The following is a 24,104-nucleotide window of genomic DNA, read 5'->3' on the forward strand; positions in this document are numbered from 1 at the left end:
TCCTCAACAACAGACACACGGGATGTAGAGAGAGACAAAACAGCTGATTGTAACGTTAAAATATAATAAAGAAAACGTCTCGTAATGTACAGCGTTGTACAGTGATATAAACATTGTATATAAATATAATCAGATAAAAATCACATTACCGTTCCCGCTGTATGTTTAAACCATGGATGTCTCTACATCCCGTGTGTCTGTCCATTGAGCTGTTACGCTGAGAGCGCCCCCTGCAGGTTTGGAGCACTTCCGGTTGTAGTGACCGGTTATGAAGTGTTTTGTCTTTTGAAGATGGTTTCTTGTTTTATATCGTTTTGTGATTTGCATCGTTTCTCTATTTGCAGTGCGTTTGATGATGCTGCATTTGTCTTTGTTTTTTGCAGCACGTTTTTTCATTTGCACCACGTTTCTCTTTTTGTACCTCGTTTTGAGTTTGTGAATTTGAATCGTTTCTGTACTTGAAGCCGTTTTCCTTAACTGAGACGCATTAGGCCGTTGCAGTGCGTTTGGCCCTTGTCGGCCACCATACTTTCAGGCTGCCTTGCTAAGCTTTGCATCTGTTTCTGAAGCCAGCCCTCAGCGGTCAGTCAAGGCACTACAGTTTTCTGCATTACCCAGTTTGCATCAGACTGGAAGTAACCCCTTGCCTAGCCTTTAATTTATTCATTTTTATTTAGCCATTCTTCAACCAGGAGGGTCCCGCTGAGATCACAGATCTCTTTTTTCCAGGGAGTCCTGGACAAGCGGCAGCAGCAACCCATCCCACAAACAAGAGAAAGAATCCAACCAATATGAAAAAGAGGAACTAAAATCAATGACAGATCAGTGATTGCATATCCAGGTCTTTCAAAATAGATTTCAAATTATTAAAAGAGACATGGGTTTGAACAGTGGTCTTAGTCGACATGTAAAAGTCTCAGGACAGTGCGTACTGACTATAAGACTTTTCTTGACGATAAAGACGGAGAGGGAGCAGACCAAGAGGGCTTTTGTAAATCCCTCTGTACAACTATGTGTGCTCTGATGAATTGCCAGATCAGGCCATTCAACCCGGGAATAAAGTTCACGGTGGCGAGTCTGAGGTTTACAGTTCGTCATAAATCGAAAGGATCTATTGTAAACTCAGTCAAGCAGAAGCGATACATGGGCAGGGGCGTGCATTTAGAAAAGGTTTATCAACAGGTTTAGCAACAAGTCTCTTCTTTGCATTAAAAGAAAAACACATTTTGTTTCTAAAGTAAGTAAGCTAGTTTTATTTACACAACTCCACGTGAGATGTTGGGGGTGCGATCGTGGGTTGCATGGGGTTCATCTCCTCGCCCCCTCCCTGCCTGTTACCCTGCGGGAGGCATTGGGCGTCCCCTGCTTATTTTATTTTATCTGTGTAGACGTTGATATTAGTTCTGTAGGTCTTCATTTAGAGTTTAAGTTTAAGTTCAGTATTGAAATGTAATTCCCATATAAATATGTGGTACTTCTTCCTTTGTGTTAGTTTTGCTTCTTGTGCCTACTTGTTGTGAGCCCCATTGTTGACCCCTCATCTCGCCATAAACACATGTTTATGTTTATGTTTATGTTTATTGAAGGATCCCCATTAGAGACACATGACTGAGCCTCTAGTCTTCCTAGGGTCCTGAATAAAACAAATACAGTACAAATGTACAGCTAAAAATACAATTTAAAATAAAAACAGAAAATAAAAATAAAAAATAAAATAAAATACAAAGAACACAGATACAAAGAACAAATTCACATTATAAATCAAAAGAACAGATTTACAACTCACAGTTATGTACTTGGCAAATTGGCTAGGTATATCTTGATATTCTTTTTGAAAGTAATTTTGCTATGTATTGTAGAAAATATATTTTTGGGCAGTGCATTCCAGAGGGTTATTGACCTATATATACCAGTATGTTTCAGACAGTTTGATTTAGGTGTTGTTTGTATTCTTATGTTACCAGAAGCTGCTCCCCTGGTGTTGTAACCATGTTCAGAAGTCATTTCTAACTGGTGAGCCAAGCTATACGGCTTGCCAGTGGAAATAATGTTCCGCAGTAGCATTATAAGACTCACTGCTAATTTCTTTTCAACCATTAGCCATGCCAGATGTTCATGCATATAACTAATACTTGTCATGTATGAACAGCCCAATGCCAGACGAGCCGCTTTATTCTGCGCAATCTGCAACTTTTTCAAATCAGATTGTGTAGCTGATGACCAGATAACAGGGCAGTATTCTAAATGAGACAAAACCAAAGAATGAATATCAGATTTCATTATCGAGGGAGTGATGAAAGCAGAACACTTCCTAGTCATACCAATTCCTCTTCCCATTTTGACGACAATATTATTTATATGTTTGGACCAAGATAGAGAGCTATCTATAGTTACTCCCAGAAGTTTTATAGTGTTCACCTGTTCTATTTGTGTGGTGCCAATTGACAGTTTTAACTGAGGACTCTTACCTAACATGTGTCTAGATCCAAGCACAATGGCCTTTGTCTTAGAAATATTTAACACCAGCTTGTTGCTCTCAATCCATTTGTAAATGTCTGCTAAAGCCATATTTAAGGTGTCAGTTACAGCTTGCTCAGATGTGTCCGCGCTATATAATGTTGTGTCATCGGCATACATAATTGTATTAACATTATTTATACCCAATGGTAAATCGTTTGTGAAAATAGAGTATAGCAAAGGCCCTAGGCAGCTACCTTGTGGAACTCCACAGTTAATGGGGTTCCATTTTGAATAGCTTCCATTAAAGAAGACACTCTGTTTCCTCCCTGAGAGATAATGAATAAACCAAGATAATGCATTGGAGGTGAAACCATAACACTGTAACTTATCTACAAGCAAGGTGTGATCAATTACATCAAAAGCCGCACTAAAATCCAGCATAACAGCACCTACTAATTTCCTATTATCCATAGAAGATAACCAATCGTCATTCATTTGTAAAAGTGCAGTGCTTGTGGAATGACCTTCCCTGTAAGCATGCTGGAAGGGTGAGAGTAAATCATTATTGGAAAAGTAGTCCATGACCTGTTTGAATACAATTTTTTCTATTATTTTGCTTAGCAACGGTAAAATACTGATAGGACGGCTGTTTGGACCATTAAATGTTTTATTCTTGTCTTTTGGAAGTGGGATGATTTTAGCATCCTTCCATACTGTTGGATGTACCCCTCTATTTAAACACTGATTGAATATATGACATATAGGAGTAGCTACAGAATGTACCACAAGTTTCAATATTCTACTGTCTAAGTTGTCTGTACCAGAACAAGTGGAATCTGCTTGTGACATGATTAATTTCAGAACCGTTTCCCTATCGATCTGATTAAAGCTAAAGAGACAGTTTTTGTCTCTCATAATGTCTTTCTTTATAAGTGTATGTGATAGTGAACCATCGCTACTTTGTTGACCTTCTTTTAATTTATCAACTTTATTTTTAAAAAAATCATTAAAATGGTTTGCAATATCATATGGTTTTGTCATGAACTTCCCCCCAGATTGTATGAATGAAATTGATGTATTTGATTTTCTGCCCATTATTTCATTCAGTGTTGACCATAGTTTTTTCCCATCATTTTTTGTTTCATTAATCCTATGTTTATAATACTCTTTCTTTTTCTTTGTATTTAACCTTGTTATTTTGTTCCTTAATTGACAGTATATTTGTCTGTCTGATTTCAAACCCAGTTTGTTTGCTGTTTTCTTTGCATTATCCCTCAATGTCATTAAATCAAAGATCTCTTTATCCAGCCATGGAGCACCTTTCATCCTTACAGTAAATTTCCTAAATGGTGCATGTCTATCTACTATTTCCATGAGCAGATTCATAAATACATTAAGTGCTATTTCAGGGTTGTTCTCATTGCACACTATAGACCAGTCCACTTGTTCAACCTCACCGACAAACACTTCCTTATTGAAGTGTTTGTAGGATCTCTTGTTGATAATTTGATTACCTCCTTTTGGGATTTTAGTAGTCCTAGACAGTGCAACCAAATTGTGATCGCTAAATCCTACCGCTATTGAAACTGCTTTAGAACAACGTTCTGGAAAGTTTGTAAATATGAGGTCCAAACATGTAGAAGAAGTACTGCCATGCTTATTAGTGAAAATCCGAGTTGGTTGAGATACCATTTGTGTCATATTGCATGCTTGAGCCATAGATAACAGCTTAACTTTCATATTACACTTATCAGAATGCCAATTAATATTCATGTCTCCTAAAAAGTATACTTCTCTGTTTCCATCTGAGGCTTTATCCACCATACTGCATACATCTGACAGATAATTAATGTCAGCATTGGGGGGTCTATAACAGCATCCTACAAGAAATGGTTTAGTGTGTGGTAGATGTACCCGAACCCATACTGCCTCAACACTGCCATCAATGGTTAGATCATCCATGGGTTCAGCAGGGATATGACTTTGAATATATATTGCCACACCACCACCATATCTATTTCTGTCTCTTCTGAATATATTGTAGCCCTGTATTGACACCTCTGCATTATCAAATGAGGGTTCAAGATGGGTTTCTGATACAGTAAAAATATGGATATTATGCTGACTAGCCAGGCGCTGGACCTCATGAGCTTTGTTTCTAAGACTACATACATTTAGATGAGCCATTAATAGGCCTTTTGTTGGAAATTTAGACATAGCAACTATGTGAAATAATACAGCCTCCTTTAACACTCTGCCAAGTATTTAAATTATATACATTACGGCCATATATTAACAAGTACATTAACAAGTGTATGCCAAAAACATGGTCATATTGAGTATATTTGAAATTACAAAAGAAAAGTATATAATAGAAAATAGCATTAACAATGTTCTTTACTCTGTTAAAATTATCCAGAGTCCAAACCATGATACACAGTAAGTCAACTGGTTACCATAACCATGACAACATGACCCCTCTATACAGACCCATTATCACTCCCCTGCTGTCTACCAGGGCGAATAATGAGCTTGTCATGTCGCAAAACAGCATAAAGACCATTATTTCTTGCCTCCTTCATCTTTGGTAGTAGCTCCTTTCTCTTTAGTCTAACAGCTTCTGTGTAATCTTCATTAATGAATATATTTTTGCCTTTGAGTTTATTTGCTCTTCCTAGCACCATTTCCCTATCCTTGAACCTCAGGAGCTTAACAACAATCGTGGCCACGATCGTGGCCTGTCCTTTTTCTTTACAGACCCCTGATCTCCCCCATTAGCCTCAGCATTTACACTCAACCTTTTCCCTGTGCGATGGGCCCTTTCAATCTCCATCTTTCTAGGGTCTAGATCGAGATTTTTACTGAACATATCCCTCACTTTCTGTTCAGTGTCAGCCCATTTTTCCCCATCATCCTCTGGAATTCCGTCAATGATAAGGTTATTTCGCCTAGATTGACTCTCAAGATATTCAGCTTTAGAATCTGATGAGATGAAGGATTCCCCTAGGCTCCCAATGTCCCTGCCAAATGTTTTGCAGTCCAAGGACAGCTTGTTGCATGACTCTTTGAGATCGTCTACATCCTTCTGTGTGAATTGGAGGCTAGTTTTAATTCCCTCCACCTCTTTCAGAATGCCATCCAGCCTTTTACTGGTGTTATCCATGATGGTATTCACAAAGCTCTTGTAGCTGCTCTCAAGTTGATTCAAGGATTCTTTAAAAAAGTCTTTCTGTTGCTCCAGTAGCTCATGTAACTGAGCCATTGACACATTTTTAGCCATAATAGAACGTGCTGACCTGGTGCTGCCGAGTAGAGCCCGGTGTTAGCTAGGCTACCGCTGGCCTGGTGGAGCCCAGTAGTAGCCTGGTGAGGCCCACGATGTACCAGTCTCAGTGCAGCTTCTGGATGCCAGGGTATATGCCGCTGTTGCTACTGCTGCTGCTGCTGGTGCTGGCCCGGTGGTGGTAGCCGCCGCTGTTGCTACTGCTGTACCACATGTACCACAAGTACCACATATAAATATGTGGTACTTCTTCCTTTGTGTTAGTTTTGCTTCTTGTGCCTACTTGTTGTGAGCCCCATTGTTGACCCCTCATCTCGCCATAAACACATGGTTCGCATCATTCATCAGTCACTTAGTAAGAACTCCCTGTTTTCATCGTTCCGGTCCTTTTCCTCGATATCTCATCTTTGCAGCCTGTTGTGTTATCAAGCTCCATTCCCCCGTTAAGTGTTTTTCTTGGCTTTGTCGGGCCATTTTTCTATCTGTTCCTGCAGTTCCCTGCATTCCTTGTTTTTCTAGTTTGTGTTTGTGCTTCGTCCTATTTGTCTCTGTCACTAGAAGTGGTTTTCACTTTAATGAAACCTTCTTGGATGCCTTACTTTTTAAGCCTCATAAGTTTACATTTTAGTCTTCAGTACACTTAATTGTGATATGGAGTAATGTGTTAGGCAAAGCTCGAGTGAAAAAAAAAGATGAAAAAAAAGTGGATGTTAAATATAAAGCACATTCAGTGCTTCAGTACTACTGGGTTTCCAATATTTATTCATGAGGAAACCGACAGCTCACATTCTCAGCTGTGTGCCAAGTGCTGAATCAAAAATGGAATATCTTGTTAATTTTTATCATGTAATTTATGTGCACTTGAAATACAGTATTGAAATGTGTAGTTTTCAACAATTTCCTGCTGTGTATTATACAGTAAATGATTCATGATTAATTTTAACCTATTCAAATTTAATATGTAGAACGAAAACATCTGAAGATAAAGGTATTGTGACATCATTTTTAACATGCTTTTAACACTATTAAAAGTCTTGGCCAACATCCCTCAAATGTGTCTAAAAGAGTGTAACAAGAAAAACTTCACTCTAGTACTCCATTCCTGGCTTTTTATTACAGTGTTTTTCTGCGCCGTGAAAAACGCTTCCTTTTCCCCCTTTCCTGTCAATCATTGCGTCACTCCTCCTCCAAACCTCCTCCAGCCATACGCTCACAGCGGCGTCAGAGAGTTAAGCCGGGAGCGACAGGCGAAGCATGCACGGAAAAGCAGCAGGGCGAACCACAGCAAACAATCATAAAAATAAAGGCATGCAAGCAGCACTGTCCCCTTATCTTAAGTCCAGTCAGTGGCCGCGGGTCTTCTTAGCAGTTTTCCTCCGGTGATTAGAACAAAAGAGGCTCTAAACAGCTTCGTGTTAAGCCTGATTTATGGTTCCGCGTTAAATCGACGCAGAGCCTACGCCGTAGGGTTCAGCGTACGGTGCGCGTCGCCGCGTAACCCTACGCCGTAGGCTCTGCGTCGGTGTAACGCGGAACCATAAATCAGCCTTTATGGTGCGCTGGAGAGGAGAGGAGGCAGGGAGCTGGGTGGAGGGGGCGGTGATTTAGCGGGTCTATACGTAACGGCCCGCCACCAAACCACATGCGCCGTTTTTGCATAGTTATGCGGAAAATCCCAGAAAGCACACAATACACTGAATGTTAAAAGTTCGTTGTTTTTTGGGTGTAATTGATGTCAAGACACCCAACAAAACACAAAAAATCAAGAAAAATTTGTTTTTCATGTCACAATCCCTTTAAGATAAAGGAAAAATATCTGACTGTGACAGAGACGTGACCTGGGGGATAAGAGTTTGGCTGGTTTGGGAGACGTATTCCTTTTCTGAATTAAACTGACATTTATTAGACTAAATAAGTAAATTATTTGGTTAATAGGGTAACAAAGGAGCCTTACTATGCATTGGCTGATACTGGTACGCACATTACGGTTCAGAGGTTCTTCAGCTGAGGCTGCTGTCAAATAATGATACTCTCCTAATGAAAGCTCTTTTTCTTATTGTAGGCTGCTGTCTAAGGAGACGGATTATGCCCTTTAACAAAACTGACATAATTTCTTGACATCTTAATAACTTTTCTGTTGCAAATATTACTTTAAAATACAAGAGGAGCACATTACATTTAAGCCATGTTTTTACATATTCATTGATAGCCGTCGGCTTTAGGGGACGGGGTTAATCGTCTCAACTGCACTACGTTCCCTCTGTTGAAACTGGTCTTACAATTTTGCAGTATTCACTCACCAATGCACAGATTCATATGACATCAAGCAGCGATATAGTTGAGAAATCTGGATATTTCTTTATCTAGTCTGGGTCTGTGATGTCACAGTGTGCTGCAAATCTGAATCACTGAATTTCTTACTTATATGGCCACAAAAAATTCACAGGCTGTGACATGTTGAGAGTATTTGAACCAAGGGTGTAGGTTTACATAGGGACGGTAGGGACATAACACTACCAACTTTTCAGGAGGCTCAAATTGTCCCCACCAACTTTTAAGCAACCTTATTTGCATTATATAATGAGTTCAGATATATAGGTAATTTAGATTGTCTTCCCAAATGTTGTAAGGATAGAATTGATCCTTAAGTGAATTATTTTCATTATGTTCAGACTTACATTTACCCCTTTTCACTTGCTGAATTTGCCGGTCCATTTTTTTTTTTCCTCAAACGCACGTTTGATTGGCTGATGACTTTCTCCCATGAAAATAACAATTTTAACTTTTTTTTAACAGATTTATTTTGCATTGATCATTTAGCCAATCAATTAATTAGGTTCATATTCGTGACAAATGTAGCCCTGACCCCCGTTCACCCAATCTGTTTGGTCTTATTAATGTCCCGTCCCCAGTAAAAAGTGTACATGCAGGTTATGCTGTTATATCGTCCTTACCAATGTTGAGACCAAACCTACACCCTTGATTTGAACTGGTAGAAATGTAATGCATCCAAATATATGCATTCAAATGTAGAAAATGTGTTTTCATAAGTTCTCTTTAATCTATTGATATGGTACAAATATTTCAGTTGGTGGACACAATACTCGGATCTTCTCCTCAAAGCGATATAAGATGCACAAGTTTTTTGGAATACGGCATAAGCAAGGATGCTTTCTAATATTTTTGTGAGAAAGTTAGACAAAAGCAATTCTGAAACTTCGATACAAGGACGAGAAACATTGTTGTAAACATGAGGAGATCAGAGCTTTTCTGGTTGGAAAAACACAATAAAAGGGATACCGAAAACAAGTCTGACCCTGGCACGGTCATTCTTCAATTGAAAGATGCAGAGGGTGACGGGGTTGGAGAAGGAAATCAAAAGCAAATAAAAGTGGTTCTTCACATTTTGTTCACATTTTCAAAGCATGAAATAACTTTATCAGTATGCTGAAAATACCCTGCTACAGAAGCAACTGAATGGCACCTTGAGAAATCCAAAATTCACATCCAAATGCAGCATTGGAATTCAAGTGCGTGAATCAGTGGGGACTTTCTATCCAATAATAACAGAAAAAGTGGCCTTTTGATGAAGCAATGTGTACCAGGGCGCCCCCTGGAGGTCAGGGTGCCTTTAGCACTGCCGGCTCTGCATCACGCAGTAAGAAACTTTTTATCTTTCGTCAAGCTCAAAGCCTAGTAATCGCAACTTAGGCAGGACAATTTTTTTCCTGATTTTGTCACTTGTCAAAATGTGAAGTCACTGAAATCTAACTCTCAAGGGTAAGATTCCATCCCTGAAACACGTTAGATAAATCCCAAAACACAGAAAAGCATTCCATGTCCACTTTTAGCCATTTCTGGCAGATATCTGCCCCAGTAACACGGAATTCCTAAACAGTTACAAAAACAAGTTATGGAAGATATTTATATTGATCGTTGGGATACATGTTTGTCCTCACAAAAGCTATCATTTTGATTTGAGGAAACAACATGGTTACCACCTCACTGGGCAAATCTCCAAGGGTTTTGAGTGATGATGACTTTTGAGCTACATTAAACCACTAATGGACTTCCATCTTAACGACATCAGTGTTCCACAATGACTCATTAGGTTCAATGAAATCAACAATCACATCACTGACACCCCTTTTGATATCAGTTTTTAATGTATAACTCACTCATAGTTCCATACATGACTTATTGTGTGGAGATATGGGGTAACACCTATAAAACAAATACAAACCCTATTTTTCTATTACAGAAAAGAGCTTTAAGGATAATTAATAAAACCGACTATTATGAACCAACAAATAATCTTTTTATTAAATATAATATCTTAAAATTCCATGATATAGTAGAGCAGAAAACTGTTTTATTTGCCTTTAAAGCCCAGCAGAAACTGCTTCCAAACTGCATTCAGGACCTGTTCCAGATAAAAGAAACCCGCTATGACCTGAGGGGGAAACTCATGTTTGAGACGACGACAGGAAGAACTAATATTAAAAAGAGATGTACATCAGTTAAGGCTAGAGAAATTTGGAATAGTTGTAATAACAACCTAAAAATGTGTCGCTCTATCGTCAAGTTTAAGAAATTGTTTAAAGGTGACCTATTATGGCATTTAATGTATATTTTAAACAGGCCTTGAATGTCTTAAAAACAATCTAAAGCTTGTTTCTTCTACATAAATCATAAATCCAGCCTGTGAGCCCTGTCACTAGTTTTACCGCTTCTAACCTCTTTTTCTGCGCCTCATTTTTAGGGAAGGGGGGGGGTATGATAATGAGGCTCTGTGCTGATTGGCTCCCTGAATGACGTGTAGCAGGGGAGGAGAATAAACCTCGCTCCGCCAGAGCAGCCCAAGCCTGTAAATAAATCACAACACTGAATTTTCACAAATGGAAACTTTATTGTCAAAAAAAATAAAATATGAGTTGTATATAAATAACATTTATGCACTATTTCAGCCGGATCTGCCCGGCGGATGCTGAACGCTGGCCCCGGAGCCACGCCGGGCGCCCGGCATGGCTCCGGGGCGCATCACGCATCACCGCTGCTTTAACCGGGAAATCTGACCGGTTCCGACCGGCCGGGACCGCAGGAACCGGCCTGGACTGGTAGCAGGGACTCCCGGGGACCGACCAGCGGAATCTCAGCCGGATCTGCCGGGCGGATTCTGCGCGCTGGCGCTGCAACCGCACGGCGGGCGCACAGATCCGCTCCGGAGCGCATCCGCGGCGCATCTCCCGTTACCGGGAATCAAACCGACAGATTTCGCTGAAAATCTCGTAGGGTGAAGCTGATCCTGCCTGGGACAGACCCCCGAGGACCCAGCTCCCAAACCACCCGGGAACCTGGATGATTTAACCTGGATCCGCGGCGCCACGGCGCCGCGTCCGACTGGCTGAAGGAAGACCGCTCCAGCAGCGGAGAGAGCTGGTTGTGGGCGTGGTTTCAGCAGCGGAGGCTGAACCTATGGAAATGAGCGCCTATGGTGACGTCACCATAGGCGCAGATTCAGAATGGCTCAAAAAAAGGTCACGTGACACTGGGGGACTCTGTAAGGCGGGGGTCAGAGACCCTGCAGAATTTCATGGTATTTTGTCTCCCCTGTGCTGGCAGGGTGAGGGGAGACCACTTTATATATGTTAAAACAAGAAAAAACGTGTTTTTCATAATAGGTCCCCTTTAAAGAAAATACTGTAAATAAATATAAAACACTATAATTATAAAGTATACTATCAAAAACATTCTAGGATGTGAAACGTCAATTTTATATTTTGTCTTACTTATTTTTTTCTTCTTTATGTATTGTTTGTTTCCACTGAGTAAAAGCTAATGTCTCATATTTTTGCTGATCATAAGAAAAAAGGGTAGGCGCTATAAGCTACGGCTTCAGCCTACACCTTTTCGGCAAAAGAAATGTTGTTTTTTTTCTTCCTTTTCATCTTGTTCTGTACAAGCCGAAATAAAGATTCATAACATAACATAACATTGATTTGAAATATAAAAAGTCAAATTGGTTGAGAAAAGCTCTTCCCTATCAACGTGGCTAGAGTAAGACGATGGAAGTCAGTTGCCTGCTTTGCACTTTTCTTTGGGAGAATATTGCCGGCAGAGTCATGGAGACCGATTCCTGCCAGTGTTTCATAAAAGAAGATTTGTTGAACTTTGCTTTTCCGCCACGATGATCAAATCCACGACGCTTGCCTTCTTATTGTCAATAGATGAGGTTGTCGCAGCTCAATCTGGCAGCTGTACTGCAGTGAAATCAGAGCAAACACACCAATATCATCTTGTTCTAAAGCTGCAATTAGAAAGAGCCTTTGGAGTCATTTTGGAGCTGCTGATCTGCTCCAAATATTGCATTTTTTCTCTCTTTTTTTCTCTATCATGTCTCCGTCTCCAGCTCAGTACAGAGGGAGAAGAGCAAGAACATGTTTCTCTTCTGTTTTTTACTGGTCACAGATTGATCATTTTTGCCTGTGAGATTTCTTTTTTTTAATTAAAAACACACAGAGAAAACAGAAAGCATTCAGAAAAAAGGAGCGGTGTTGCTCTAGGCATTTGAATATGCTCTGTCCTCCTTGGGAACAATTGAAAAAGAAATAGAAGACAGTGGCAGGAAGAAAGAATGCTGTATGGATGCAAGCCCTTAAGGGAATAAAATCTGCATACAGGAGTTCTGTACTCATCTAACGCCTGAACTCACTCTGTCTAATAACGTTTGAGAGAAATTAAACTAGCTGTTGTATGTGGAGAAGGCCGTGCCGGTGAATCCTCCGGGGGGACGCGGGGCAGATGGGAGATAAGAAACACAGATGCGACATGTTGACAACAAAAAGAAGGAAATAATGATTTTTGTTTTTCTGTTTCAGTGCTTGAACCATGTTTGTGTTTCTGAAGGTTTTCAAATGAGAAAGCTTTGACACCAACAAATTAAAAAAACTTTAAAGAAAAAACATGATAGCAACTGAAACATATGAACAGATTTTTTTAACCTCAGGTTTTGTTGGTTTTTTTTGCATATTGTAGGTCTGACATCTGTTACAATTGTAAATAGTTCACCTGATATAAAAGGATGTGTTTTTATCTGCGTTGTTACTCAGATTTGCATGCAGCTTTAAGGAACATGTCTTTAAGAGACTAGCTGTGTTTCACAGAGCTATCCGCACTTCTGCAGAAACTGTCTCATTGTATCACAGCAAATACATTTTATTTTGAAAGCGAAAACATCCTGCTGCACGACAGGAAGCTATTGTGACTTACTGAAGTTACTGAAGTGAGGTTACTGAATGAACAGTACAGTGCACTGCTTGTTTACTTACTTGTCTTAAATCAATGTAGTCTGCCCAACGATTAGGATCTCTTTTTCCCACAGTCACCCAGAGAAAAATTCATCACTCAGGTAAGGTAGTGTTTTTTAGATGTACATAGAATCTCAGTGTTTTAAAGGCAGAGTAAGGAATTTCTAGACAACTCAATTGGTCCAGCTTCAGGAGCCACCATTACCCATTAATGACAAGCTTTGACCCCAACTTCTCAAATTTATTTGATGAAAAGATGGTTCAGCAATCTTTTTTTTTAACACTATATTTATTGACATTTTTTCAATTATTACAACAATACAGTTATATCTGTTAATAAAATGTACAATAAAATTTAAAAAAGACAATGAAAAAAACACACAAGCATAGCAGACATAAAGATACAGAGACAAAAACAACAACATAAAAAAACATTACACACAAAACTCAAAACAAAACAAAAACTAAAACAGAATCCTCCCTACATTATCATTGAACAGAATCATCCAGTACAGGTCCCAATGGATTACTCCTCATAAAGCGCATAAACTGTCCCCAGATTTCCCAAAAGTCAACAGATTTCCATTTCATGGCATATGTCAATTTCTCTAATGCAAGACAATTTGAGAGTTCTTTGTACCATTGCTTGATGTCTGGTTTGGCTGGGTTCTTCCTAAACAATGCTATTGAATGTTTTGCCTGGAAAAGAGAGTAACTTATCACACTCTTCTTTTTACTGTTTATTTTTAAGTTATCAGGAAATATAACTAAGATACACAATTGTGGACAAATAGGAATATCTTCTGAGATAATCTGGGATAAGATACCAAGTACTTCTTTCCAAAACTTTGCGATCTCTGGGCATTGCCATAAGGAGTGACGTAATGTACCCCCCTCCACGTTACACTTTACACATTGGTCCGGAGGATCAAAACGATTAAGTAGAGGGGGAGTATCATACGTTCGCGTAAGCCACTTGTATTGCAATAACTTGTACCTGGTATTAATCGTCTGTGTTTGGGCTTTGTAGCAAGCCCTCTCCCAAACTTCAGCACTTATTTCTATATTTAGATTGTTACACCAGGCCAATCTTCTACACTCTGAAGATTACTCAGACAATCTCACAAACATACCATAAACTAAAGATACTTGACCACGACCTTCCGAATAGTTTACAATCATTTTTTCTAAAACTGATAGAGACGGCAGCTGGTTTGAGTTATCCTGGGAACTTAAAACAAAACGTCTTATCTGTACGTACTTAAAAAAATGATTTGATGGAATATCATATTTCCTGCAATGTCCTTCAAAAGACATCAATACATCATTCTCATACATATCAGAGATTTTAGCAAAAGATTGTTCAGCAATCTGAGTCAAACCTCAGATTGTACAGAATTAAATGGGATTTCATGGACAAACAGGAAATGAAAAAGTGCAGCAACTGAGAAGTGCTTCCAAAAATATCTAGCTTTACCTGAGAGCTGTACTTTTATCTGACACAAAGACGCCGCCGCCCACTGAAAACGTGTCCGCCAACGCACAAAAGACCGTCTGTGTGTGGATAAACCTTCTGTTTCTCTGGATTCCGTCTAGATTTATTGGGTTTATAGTTTTATTATTTTCGTATTTGCTTTAGCAATTAGCAAAATGATCAATTAGCAAAATAATGTCTGCGTAGAAAGCCTCCCTACCTTGTGTGGACATTGTAGGTCTAACAGCTGTGTCAGTGGACTTTTTTCTTTTCTTTTTTCCTCTCATCTCAGCAGGAGTCAGAGCTGTCCACAGGACTGCTGGGAGTCCCAGGAATAAGTACTCAGAACTCATGCGTATTTTATGTTAAGATGTTCAAAAATATAAAATGCACAAATTTGGGAAAAGTGACAGATCTGTAGACTTTAAGACAAAGTTATTCACATAATAACCCATAACCGTCCATGAGACCGCCTCGGAGTCTGAATACTTATGACTATGTGATATTTAAGTTTTTCTTTTTTAAGAAATTTGCAAAAATGTCTACAGTTCTGTTTTTTTTTCTGTCAAGATGGGGTGCTGAGTGTATAATAATGAGAAATAACCTTTGATTTTAGCAAATGGCTGCAATGAAACAAAGAGGGAAAAATGTAAAGGGGTCTGAATACTTTCCATATCCACTGTATGTTCCATGTAACAGTTTTTTTCAACAATATTCAACATTGCTATTAATACATTTAAAAAAATGCCTTTCTGTGCAAAATGTGTTTAAAAACATGAATAACTCCCTGTCAAACAAAGCGCGGTCAAAAACCTGTCTATCATGCTGTCAAGGTTGGTGTGGTGAGGACCCAGATGCAGGAGAGCGAGAAGGCAGGAGTTCCAAAAAACAGGGTTATTTTAAAGAAACCAAAAACCAAAGCGCTGCTTAGCAGGATCAAAAACACAGACAGCAACAGGGATAAAAAAAACTTGGCAGGACACATGGAGGGAAGCACAGTACGGAACCACAAGGCGCAAGGGGATGACAAGACCAGATATACACAGGGGATAACGAGACACAGGTGCAGACAATCAGGGCAGATGGGACACAGGCGGGGCAAAACAGAAACACAAACTGGGGGAAATGTCAACCACTGACACATGCTAGCAGTATCCAACCATTTATTGATTTTTTTCTTTCGTTCATACAATGGCCATCACACAATCTGAGGCCTATATAACCTTGAGGTTTCATCAGTGATGCATGAACGGTTGTCTCACATTTGAAAGTTCCACCTGCTGTTTATCTGAGCTCCTCCAACTTTGGTCTGTATAATTCTTGGGAACAGTGTTAGAATTAATATTAATCAGGAGTTGTTGGGTTTTTTTTGTCTCCTCTGTAAGATTTATTCCACTGGTCTTTGTTGTGAAACTTTATTGAAACATCAAAGTGCTGAAAAGACATTCGACATCCGCCCTTTGAGCTTGGTTTAGCCGAATGTGCTCGGGGTGCAGTTAAGGGCCTTGCTCAGGTACCCACGGTGCTTCACCTCTGTAATCACCAGATATATTCATGAAACAATGTACTTTCACATATTTACAATATTTCTACGTGATTTTATTCATTTATTTTTATTTTTTTATAATTGAGAGAAAAAACTGTTGCAGCAATTTGTTATTTTCAGGATTTGATTCAACTGATGGCTGATTTTACATTTATTTAGCTGTGAAACTTATCATTTTTCTTCTTCCTTTGCCCTTGTTCTTCTCGCTATGTGGAAAAATATCATTTCTCAAGAACAATTAAATAATAGAATAATTTTTATTAACTTAGTTTCAGTCATTTATCTGTTCTTAGTGATTAAACTTTGTTTGCATTTGATGCGCTCTGCCTCATAGCCACCGAGAAAATGACCTTACCCATACGATAAAACCCACACGTACACTAATCTTAAGACGCAGCACAACACAGGAAATTAAACATGCTGAGATGGCATCAGTTTGTTATGCTTTTCATCTCCTTATTAAATGTCAGTTCTTCACAAGGACACCTAGGGAAGCTGTCGGCTTTAGATAGGCGGTAGATGACCTCTATCTAAAAAACATAGATAAAAACTTTGAGATATGGAGACAATTTACATCAAAATCACTAGACTGATCACTTGGTTGAAACAGACCAAGATCAAAGGTATCACTGCTTCCAGCTAGTTTGCCATAGCAACATAATGTATGCTTTATTATAATAATGAAAGCATTAAATAATTCACTGTCAGTAGTCTGCAGAAGTAACAACTTCTGACAACATAAATGTGCAACACAAGAATTGCTATCTCATACAAACCACGGAGTGCATCAGTAATTTACCATTTATGCAATTTTCTTCAGTCATTATAATTGTCTTTGATTTCCATCCAGGTAATAACCACCATTTGATCTTGTGAGGAAAGATTTTCCCGACTGTTATTGCTTTCACCCACGTTTGTAAACCAACAACTTGGAGCATGATCTTTATGTAGCATATTTCTGGTTTGAAATTACGTTCACAACCTCAATGGGAATTTTTATTGCTCAGGATGTAACAAAGCATAAAAATATATGAGTAAATAAACAAAAGACATAAAATGTAGAATGCATCTGACTTATGTCCTGACGGTGAAAAGGATTTACTTTGAATTGCGAAGAGCCTAAGAGTGTTATAAGTGGCAGAAAGGAGGGACGGGGGAATGACAAAACAAAAAACCTCTATTTTAACAAGACAATCCAAATTAAAAAAGAAAAAAAACTACATTAAAAAAGAAAAAAAAGCTATTGAAAGTACAAAGAGAACAAAACATAAAAGCAGAACAGAGGAGGATAATGAGGTCGCAAAAGGACCTGCAGAGAAAGACGATAATGAATAATATTCATGATATGTTTACATGCACGGTTTAGTCAGCCTGCAGTTCCACTTCAACTAGAACCATTAATTGGTTTCCTTTCTTTGTTCCAGCATATATACAAGTGAAGGGAATTAATTCACCAAAGTAAGTTGGACTTGGCTGTGATAGGTGTTCATAGCACCGGCTTCCAGTGCTTGTTAGCGCGGGGCTTTTCCTGTTGATCTATTGCATCATCCTCCAAAACAACAGATAAAACTTTGGTTTCGTGGGTCCCAGCAAACTGGAGTAACGGTGAACATTGGGACAGGCTTGCAGCTCTGTACATTTCATGCATTCTGTCCACATTTTTCCTCTTTTACATCTATTTTGTTTTCTTCTGTTATTTCTGGATGTACGCTCAGGGTGGGGACTTTTGAGCATGTGCAGAACACATTGATGTCAAGCAGGGAGTAGCTCAACCTCAACAACATTATCTGGGTACATTAACCCGATTTTCAGGCGGACTAAGGCCCCGTTTACACGGAGCAAAAACGGTGGCGTTTTCATGCGTTTTGGCCGTGCGTTTACACGAAAACGAAGCTCAAAGTCACCAAAAACGATCATTTCTGAAAACTCCGGCTAAAGTGGAGATTTTCAAAAACTCCGCTTTCACGTTTGCTTGTAAACAGAGGAAAATGGACATTTAGGCTTCAGAACGTCACATTATGCAACAAAAACGTCACCAGCATCATTTGTGCAACCTGTGTTTACAATTTGTTTGGCCACCGTCAATATTTTCTTGTATTTTACCTGTTTTACATTCTAAAGTCACACTTAAAAGTAACTCCACTTCTCTGTCACTCCAAACGAAAGACTCTGGTTCCGTCTTGGAAGTAACTGGCAGTCCAGGTTGATTTATGGTTCAGCGTTACACCAACGCAGAGCCTACGGCGTAGTGTACGCGGCGACGCGCACCGTACGTAGGCTACGCCGTCGATTTAACGCGGAACCATATTATTCAGGCTTCAACCGTGTCATTTGTTGACGTTTTTTTCCAGGATTCTGATTGGCTAGTATGACGTGGCGCTTCTCGTTACACTGCCCCCTGCAGGTTTAGATGCTCATAGCACCTTAACAGCGTATTCATGCAGGTTCCTGTAAACGAGGATATTTTTCAAAACGTAGAGGGGGAAATATCCGTTTTTGTAAATACCCGGCTACGTGTAAACGTTGCCTAAGATGTCAAACTTTTTAAAGCTGTGATTTCAGCTGCCTATTGTAACGATTCCAACATGATACAGGTGGGACAATTAAGCCGTTCAATACACAAGGAATAACCCTTTCAAAATAAAACACTAAATCCAGCCAGACAAAAGACATCAGGCTTAATGCAAGAGAGCACAAGTAACAACAAGAGTGACATTTAACAAAACAAAAGAACTGAGCAAGACTCTGATCAACACAATATCAGAGCTCCAACATTGCAACAGAGAGTTCCCATGTCAGGTTGTCTGGCTTGTTTGTTCCAGTTCGCAGGAGCGTTAAAACAAGGCAGTGCACCTCCAGTTTCAGACCTACTTGATATTTTTTAAAGGTCAACAGCAGCTGACCTGGTTGAGCTGGAAAACCATGCATGGCTGCGTTAGAGGTACAATGTGTTGAGCCATCTTCCTAAAGACTCCTGAGAAATAGAGCCCTGCTTTCCTTTTCAGGTATCAAACTGGACAGATGTGTCGTCTTTAACTCTGCCTTTTGGAGATCAGTGTGTCATCTCCCGTAACTGTTCACAGTTATAAAAACGCTGACCTTTTACATACCAACGGAAAAGGTCAAATACACAGATACAGTTCATGTACTTGACCGTAACACACTGTTACAGATATACACATTATTTCTTTGGTCTTTCAGGTGGGCTTCTAAGTTGGATTAGCTACACCCTCTTTGGTGCATTTGAACCGTTTATTTAACGATGTCACCAAACAAAGATCTCCACCGTTTAGCAGTCACAGTTTTTACAGCGTCGCTCGTGTAGCGTTGTAATCTATGTTGAAGCACCGACTCCCAACAAAGGGTGCTTGTGTTTAGATTTCAGGAGGGACTCGTCGGTGTCTGTTTTATCTCTGGAAGTGTCTCTGCTCGCAGTCGCTTTTCCAAAGACCTCCGAGGAGCCGTACACAGTCACAGATTTTTGTTCCCGACGGAAACTGGGAAACAATCCACAGGGAGGATAGATTCTTAAGACATTTTGCCTGAGGTGTTCGTGTCCAAAACAAAGTTATTATCATTTAAACAGTTTTATTCAACTTTTTATTTCACAGTAGTGATAAAATTCTGTGATTTATTTAAAAGTGAAGGGGAACAGCTGATATGCAGTTCCAGCGTTGTAAGTTTGAAATAAAGCTTTCTTCCTAGGAACACTTTTGTTACTTTTCTTTTCTTTATAGTTGAGGTCCACATTTATATTGATGCAATGATTGTTAAATCAGTACCAGGTTGGTTTGAATTAGCCAAATCTCGTAGTGCTCCAGATCAACCATGTCTGTTGTCAGTATTTTACTTTGGAGCCTGCAGACTCAACTGCAGCACATCAGACTACTGTTATTGATCCAGATCGGTGGATGGTTTATGTTGATAAAAACAATATTGTAGCTTTTCTTTCTCTATGGTTTGATAGATTAATATGTTTTGAGTATTTTTAGTCTTTCATTTATGGATCATTGATCTCAGCGTCTAAGAGACTTGGAACAGGAACTGATCAGAGACCCAGGGCCGCCGCAAGAGGTGTGCGAACCGTGCGACCGCACGGGGCTTCGCGCCCCAAGGGGCCTCGCGCTATGGGCCGTTTTTTCTTTTTTTTTTTTTTTTTCAATTTTTTTTTTTTCGTTTTTTTTTTTCATTTTTTCCCTTATAAATATCAACAGTCACATTCCATTACAGACCTAAATGTGTACTAGTCTGTGCATATCAATAAATATATGTGCAATGATGCGCGTGTCTGTTGTTCAATACAACTGCGTCCAAGCGCATTAACACAAGGTGCTCTGATCCAGATGAGTAGAGTTGGAACAAACTGTCACACAATGTCGAGAGAACGAGACAGATTCAGGAAATTTCCATCAGGGGATGAAAAAAGAAAAAAACTAAAGAAAATGGAAGAGTTTAATGCCTCTCTGAAAGGCTCGTTTGATAAATTTGTTACAAAAATCACCGATCCGACCGGGTCTCAAGCAGTGGGGCCCCGCGTCGAGGCAAGAGATGATGATGAGGCAGGGGAAGGTATCCAGTATTTTGCTACCCGATCCGACCCGAAAAACCCAAAAATTTCGCACGCGCTCGCTACGCTCACGCGCGAGGCCCCCCCCCCCCCCCCCCCCCCCCGCCATTTCGCACAGGGCCTCGCAAATCTCCCAGACGGCTCTGCAGAGACCTATTCTTTGTTTTTTGTTTTGGGTTTTTTTCTAATTAGATTAGATTAGATTAGATTGTCCTTTATTCATCCCTCAGTGGGGAAATTCGCTTTGAGAAGCAGCAGTACACACAACACACAAATGCAGCGAAAGAAGGATAAAAAAGTAAAAAATATATAATTACAAAATATAAACAGTATATACAGTGGAATGAAAATAAAAGTAATGCAGTATGAAAAAGAAAAAAAACAGTGCAAAAAAAGCAGGTAGGATGTGTATGAGGTAGAAAGATATTGCACATATTGTTGTTATTGTCCGTTTGCTACTGTTACCGTTTACTACTAATATCTTCAATATGTCCGAATTTGCAACAATTGTACATAAGGGACATACTGTAATTTTTGGTACTGGCAGCATCTGAGGTTTTTCAGCCTTCTAGTTTATGGTTTTCCCTGTGGTACATCATTGCAGGAGACAACTGATTTTTATTAGGTCAGAGCCAGATCAAGGAGCAAAACCAGTATTTAAAGCATTTGAGCAGCCTTCCATCTATGAATCAAGGTTTTCCTTTCCATCTAAGTTTTGTCTGACACTTTTGTTGGGCTGATGTAATTTTTTTATGACCAAATTAGATGGACTAATGAGAAACTACCTTGACACTGACTTACAGGATTTTGGGTTTCTTCTGCTGCTTCTCAGCTCACAAAGAGTACTTTCAAGTAAAGCACACATCAGATTTTTTTCTCAGGTTTGAATAAATCTGGATGTGCAAAAAAGTGACATCGGCAGCATACTCCGACATCCTGTATGTTTTCCCAACTGCAGCCAGCTTAGCATGCTAATACGGATTATTCAGGTGGTTGAACTTCATGCTGTGAGAAAACTGAGGTTTCAGTCACCCCACCATGCCCAGAGACAAAAGTCACACCTTCGAGTGAACAAATGTAACATCTGTACAACAAATGTTGTACATATCTAAAAGCACAACTGAGGTAATGTGAGTACAGGCCACATTAGTCGTGTCTGGGAATAAGACAATACGACTTGATGAGTATGAATCAGGACTTTTTTGTTATACATAGTACTGGAGTTGAGGGGGGATGAGGGGGGATGAGGGGGGATGAGGGGGGATGGCATCCCCCCTGAAATAAAAACTGTCAAAATCATCCCCCCAGTAAAACTGCATCAATGAATGTGCTATTACTGCTATTTCAACATTTAGAGTCATCACCAGAAAACTAACACCAGAAAAATAACTTATTTGAGAATTTTCACCTGTTTCAAGTAAATTTTCACTTGAAATAAGTTGGAAAATCTGCCAGTGGGACCAGATTTATCTTCTCATTACAAGCAAAAAAATCTTGTTCCACTGGCAGATTTTTCTACTTATTTTAATTGAAAATCTACTTGAAACAGGTGAAAATTGTTGTTTTTTCCAGTGATGAGTCTTGTTTTAAGTGTAATGAGATTTTTTTTACTAAAATGAGACATTTTAACTAGAAATAAGACAAATATTCTTGTTAAGATTGTGAGTTTTTGCAGTGATCCATGTTACTTATCCTGTGAAGGACAGAGTCATATTGATAAGTTCAGAAAACTGTTTTTTATTGTTGTGTTTTGATGTATTTGATGTAAGACCAGTGGATATTTAAAGCTTACAGAAGGCTGCATTTAACTGCTGCTATGTCATTCCTGCAGTATTTCTGCAGGTGTTTTGGTCACTGCTATTATTTGTAATATATTATATTATTTGTAATCAGAACAAATTATCTGTCCCCATATGATAAAATCCACCATCCCCCCTGATTTTTTTTTACAACTCAAGTACTGGTTCTACATTACTTAATATACTGGTCAATCTCATAAGAATACTAATTAATCTGCACTTTTATCAGTTTTGTAGGAATGTCTGAATAAAGCCGTGAGCATTACAGTACATGTGACCGCCGCTGAATGACCCAGCGCTGTCCCCAGAAGTCACTGATGTCACATATCTCAGACTTTAATCATACATTTCCATTCCTCTGTGTTACAGGTGGTAAAGATGATGATCATTGTGGTGGTGACGTTCGCCCTGTGCTGGCTGCCGTACCATGTCTACTTCATCGTGGTGGGTCTCAACAAGGATCTGAGCAGGTGGAAGTACATCCAGCAGGTTTACCTGTCCGTGCTGTGGCTGGCCATGAGCTCCACCATGTACAACCCCATCATCTACTGCTGCCTCAACAGCAGGTGAGTAGGGGTGGGTATTGGGAAGGACCTCACGATACGATACGCATCACAATACTTGAGATACGATACACATTGCGATATCCCGATTATGCGATATCCCGATTATTATATTCTACATAGTTCACCGAAAAATCTAAAAATGCATTACACATCTTAAAATCCAAGTTGTATACATGTACATCAGATGATAGTGATGGATCTTAAAATCCGAGTTCAATTAAATTCAATTCAATTTTATTTATATAGCGTCTAATACAACAGAGTTGTCTCTAGACGCTTTACAGAGACCCATACCCAGAACATGACCCCCGAGCAGTTATTACATAAACAATGGCAGGTAAAAACTCCCCTAGTGGGAGAAAAACCTTAAGCCAAACAGTGGCAAGGAAAAACTCCCCTTTAGGAGGGAAGAAACCTTGAGCAGGACCAGGCTCATAAGGGGGGACCCTCCTGCCGAGGGCCAGACTGGTGGGTCAGGGACGGCAACAGCACAGCAGGCAGGTGGAAGCAGCAACGGGATGACCGGGGGTGGGGACCGCAGGCCAGCACACAGCTCCCGAAGCTCCGGCCCAATCAGCAAGTCCCAGGTTGGGGTGCAGGGTCAGGAAAAGACTTGTGCTCCGTAATGCAAGCTACAAGCCACCCACGGCCACCTGCAGGACAAAAGAGAGAAAAGGGAGGAGAAGGGGGGGCCAGCAACGGGATGACCAGGGGTGGGGACCGCAGGCCAGCACGCAGCTCCCGAAGCTCCGGCCCAATCAGCAAGTCCCAGGTTGGGGTGCAGGGTCGGGGAAAGACTTGTGCTCCGTAATGCAAGCTACAAGCCACCCACGACCACCTGCAGGTTCCGGTGTCCGGCAAAGGATGCTGCAACATGGACAAAAGAGAGAAAAGGGAGGAGAAGGGGGGGCCAGCACAAGAAACCACAGGAGCGACTCTGACACACTAAAGTTTACACTACCTAGAGATTTACCAACACCAGCTAGAGGTTTACTAAACACTAACTATAGGCTTTACTAAACAGAAATGTTTTAAGTTTAGTTTTAAAGGTGGAGGTGGTGTCAGCCCCCTTAACCCAGATTGGAAGTTGGTTCCATAGTAG

At 39.9% G+C, this 24,104-nt stretch overlaps 1 protein-coding gene across 1 annotated transcript in view; it reads left to right on the forward strand.

Annotated features, from left to right (window-relative positions):
* tacr3a (tachykinin receptor 3a) overlaps nucleotides 1–24,104 on the forward strand; it is a 66,920-nt gene that overhangs the window by 38,165 nt on the left and 4,651 nt on the right. The window contains exon 4 of the mRNA XM_061729892.1: nucleotides 22,806–23,002. Within this exon, the coding sequence (XP_061585876.1) occupies nucleotides 22,806–23,002 (197 nt within the window). The remainder of the gene's footprint in view (nucleotides 1–22,805; nucleotides 23,003–24,104) is intronic.

This window comes from Cololabis saira, chromosome 1, assembly GCF_033807715.1.
Source record: "Cololabis saira isolate AMF1-May2022 chromosome 1, fColSai1.1, whole genome shotgun sequence".
Classification (NCBI taxonomy): Eukaryota; Metazoa; Chordata; class Actinopteri; order Beloniformes; family Belonidae; genus Cololabis; species Cololabis saira.